This window comes from Coregonus lavaretus, assembly GCF_964263955.1.
Source record: "Coregonus lavaretus genome assembly, chromosome: 20".
Classification (NCBI taxonomy): Eukaryota; Metazoa; Chordata; class Actinopteri; order Salmoniformes; family Salmonidae; genus Coregonus; species Coregonus lavaretus.
Genome location: NC_140007.1, coordinates 10,407,339 through 10,411,743, shown reverse-complemented (window position 1 = coordinate 10,411,743; position 4,405 = coordinate 10,407,339). Strand labels below are relative to the sequence as shown.

Sequence of the window (4,405 nt, the reverse complement as noted above, 5' to 3'; positions counted from 1 at the left end):
GAGCCCACTTGAATGGCAAGCTAAAGGGAAGGGCGGGATGGCAGGAAAATGCACACATTGTGCAGGCGTGCCGGAGAGAGACTGCAGGGCTGAAACAGGAGAGTGATCAAGATATGAGTCAAGTGATGACTCAATTGCATTTGACTGTGCAGAGAAGTCCATTTGTCACACCATTCCAAATACAACACTCCCCAACTAACTAACTAAATCAATCAAATCAAATCAATTTTTATTTGCCACATGCGCCGAATACAACAGGTGTAGACATTACAGTGAAATGTTTACTTACAAGCCCTTAACCAACAATGCAGTTTTAAGAAAAAAAGTGTTAAGTGAAAAATAGATAAGTAAAAAATAAATAAAATAACTGTAGGGAGACTATATACAGGGGGTACCAGTACAGAGTCAATGTGCGGGGGAACTGGTTAGTCGAGGTAATTGAGGTAATATGTACATACTATGTACATACTATTGTTAATTGAGAATAACATAATAATGCATAGTTTACAGTGGCTGCTATCTGTCAGAGTAATCCGATCTACATTCTACAACACCCAAACGAAGCAGGGAATCATGGGACACACCTCTGAGAAGCTTCATTGTGTGATATGTAAATGCAGAATGCCTGATAAAAGCTTTGTCCTCTAGGAACAACATACAAGGCTGTCGTATACTCCCTGGTAGTACTTCCATTTACACTTTTGTGTGTATAATGGCTTTCTAAGTGTTCATGTGAGGTAGAATGATAGTTGTGGGTAGAATAAAAGGAGACGTTAAACTGGCTAATCTTGAATTGATCAAACAATAAAAAGAGCCTCCGAAACACTAACCTTAAGACTTCCTTATGCTGAATTGGAGTCTGGAGCCATCTCACTCATATCTCTACGTACAGTGAGGGAAAAAAGTATTTGATCCCCTGCTGATTTTGTACGTTTGCCCACTGACAAAGAAATGATCAGTCTATAATTTTAATGGTAGGTTTATTTGAACAGTGAGATACAGAATAACAACAAAACAATCCAGAAAAACGCATGTCAAAAATGTTATAAATTGATTTGCATTTTAATGAGGGAAATAAGTATTTGACCCCCTCTCAATCAGAAAGATTTCTGGCTCCCAGGTGTCTTTTATACAGGTAACAAACTGAGATTAGGAGCACACTCTTAAAGGGAGTGCTCCTAATCTCAGCTTGTTACCTGAATAAAAGACACCTGTCCACAGAATAATAATATAATAATATAATATAATAATAATATTTATTATATTATAATTATTATATATATATTATAATTATTATAAGCCACAGAAGCAATCAATCAATCAGATTCCAAACTCTCCACCATGGCCAAGACCAAAGAGCTCTCCAAGGATGTCAGGGACAAGATTGTAGACCTACACAAGGCTGGAATGGGCTACAAGACCATCGCCAAGCAGCTTGGTGAGAAGGTGACAACAGTTGGTACAATTATTCGCAAATGGAAGAAACACAAAATAACAGTCAATCTCCCTTGGCCTGGGGCTCCATGCAAGATCTCAACTCGTGGAGTTGCATTGATCATGAGAACGGTGAGGAATCAGCCCAGAACTACACGAGAGGATCTTGTCAATGATCTCAAGGCAGCTGGGACCATAGTAATCAAGAAAACAATTGGTAACACACTATGCCGTGAAGGACTGAAATCCTGCAGCGCCCGCAAGGTCCCCCTGCTCAAGAAAGCAAATATACAGGCCCGTCTGAAGTTTGCCAATGAACATCTGAATGATTCAGAGGAGAACTGGGTGAAAGTGTTGTGATCAAATGAGACCAAAATCGTGAGAACCTCCTTCCCTCAGCCAGGGCATTGAAAATGGGTCGTGGATGGGTATTCCAGCATGACAATGACCCAAAACACACGGCCAAGGCAACAAAGGAGTGGCTCAAAAAGAGGCACATTAAGGTCCTGGAGTGGCCTAGCCAGTCTCCAGACCTTAATCCCATAGAAATCTGTGGCGGGAGCTGAAGGTTTGAGTTGCCAAACGTCAGCCTCGAAACCTTAATGACTTGGTGAAGATCTGCAAAGAGGAGTGGGACAAAATCCCTCCTGAGATGTGTGCAAACCTGAAGGCCAACTACAAGAAACATCTGACCTCTGTGATTGCCAGCAAGGGTTTTGTCACCAAGTACTAAGTCATGTTTTGCAGAGGGGTCAAATACTTATTTCCCACATTCAAATGCAAATCAATTTATAACATTTTTGACATGCGTTTTTCTGGATTTTGTTGTTGTTATTCTGTCTCTCACTGTTCAAATAAACCTACCATTAAAATTATAGACTGATCATGTCTTTGTCAGTGGGCAAACGTACAAAATCAGCAGGGGATCAAATACTTTTTTCCCTCACTGTAACAGAGGATTAGGCTACGACTTCGTGTCTCAGCACACAAGTTCCTCATTAATTTATTATAAATAGCTGTAACAAATATGTTTACTGTAAGAAAAACAGGTAAAGGAAACTCATGCATGCCAGTCATAATATTGCTCAGAGTCTGAAGACACTCTCTCTGATTTCTTTACAGACATAAAGTCAGTGTGTCTAATAGCATTATTGTAGGAAAAGAGACCCAAATGTCCCACTATACACCAAGTTTGTATTGGAAACATTTTTGTGGTCTAATTATTGTGTGCCTTCTCTAATAATCATCATCATTCACTCTGCTTCATGAACTTCTCACTATATCATCGTTCTTAATATGCCTGCTGTTCTATCTTCCCTGCTCACCTTTTGTCTCAATCAATGAGAGAAGACCTGACATAGGCTGCGTGCACATTGTTTGATTTATTTTAATAATGGAGCAAGAAGAGCATCTGTCAAAATGCATTTATATCTGGACGTTTTGTAACGTCCCAACCTTTTGAACAGACCCCTGCTTCTTCGCTCAGGCTCCACGGAAAAGTCTAAATATGATCCTTGGGACGGTAAAGGTAAGGGTTATGTAAGGGTAGGGGTTCGTTAGGGTTTAGGGGGGTAGGGACGTCCCAAGGATTCAAAATAGCACTAACCCCGGCTCCACCGACTGATAGCTGGAAGTCCAGCTGATGATGGGTGGCACTTGTTACCATGGTTGCGTGTAAAACAGAAGATGTTGTGATTTATTTACAGAGCGCTTGCTTGCCTTGCCCACGTTTTTATGCTATCCTCCACAGCTTCGGGCTGTTGCTGGCGACGGTACTTGATGGCTTTCTTCGGGATAACAAATTTGGGCTATCAAAATCCCATCGGAGACAAGATGCTAGTGAATCCACGAGCGTCTGCTTCCCACGGCGGTGAGTGACGAGTGCTGTGCCAATCTACGTTAGCTAGCTAGCTAAAAGCCTTTGGCTGGGCAATTCCATAGTAACGGAATTACGCTGAGACTCAGATGTTTCACTTTAAAATGTAGCTATACCAAACAAAAAACATTGATTTCAAAGTTTAACAAACAATAATAGAACTATATGCACAAGGACTACTTTTAACCATTTGCACAGACATAAAAAAAAAAAAAACATTGATTTCAAAGTTTAACAAACAATAGAACTTAATGCAAAAGGACTAGTACTTTTAACAATTTCCAGACATGTTTACAAAAACACATTTACAGGAAGAACTGTGCAGATAGAAAGTTAGTAACAGAATAAAACTGAGGTAGATTGTTACCGTAATTCTACCGTAATTCTGTGACCAAATTTCAAACAAGCAAAATCATTCCACATTTGTCAATCTGTAAATTGTGATAAGCTTTTTTTCATAACTGTTTTAGCTAATCTGTGCTGACATGGATAATAATTTGAAGGTAAAAGGACGCCAGACTCCCTGGCCTTTACAGATGTTGAGGTTGATTTAAGGAGCTGGGCTAAACAGTCAAGACTGCCCCCAATCCAAGTCCAGAGGGGACCCCCTAAATGCACCGATACCTGCAGCATCTACAACCAGCCACCTCCCTTCAGCCCAGACATACACCAAGGGAGCCAGGAGCGATACAGAGAGATGCTCAAACGGGTTCAGACACCCAGATGTAAGTTTATGTGACTTATATTTGCATTAATTGAAAACACATCATCCCTAGGATCAGTATTTACTGACATGGGATCTCTCTTCCCTAGCCCCGAACCAGCTGTACTCAGTGCCCCTGACAGACAGCCAGCAGTGTGGATGGTGGATGCCCAATGGAGGCCAAGGAAATATGCAGGAACCCTGGACCCAAGTGAGACGATTCCCCCGCAAGAACAGTGAGATGACCAAGTGAGTGTCAAGTCTGATTTTAGCTTTACAATTTGTTTCTTGAAGTCAGATGTGTCAGTGGCCTGCTCTCACTCTGCCTACTGTTTTTCCTCAGGTTTGTGAAAGAGATGTCAATGACGGACCGAGAGTTCAGCTTATTCTGA

At 41.0% G+C, this 4,405-nt stretch overlaps 1 protein-coding gene across 1 annotated transcript; it reads left to right on the top strand.

The window, feature by feature from the left end:
• Positions 1-3,213: 3,213 nt before the first annotated feature.
• Positions 3,214-4,405, top strand: LOC311147696 (sperm microtubule inner protein 11-like; the record flags this gene model as incomplete). Its single annotated transcript, XM_084184450.1, has 4 exons — positions 3,214-3,304; positions 3,847-4,035; positions 4,124-4,262; positions 4,357-4,405. The coding sequence occupies 4 exons, from the start codon at positions 3,214-3,216 to the stop codon at positions 4,403-4,405; spliced, it is 468 nt and encodes a 155-aa protein (XP_084040576.1).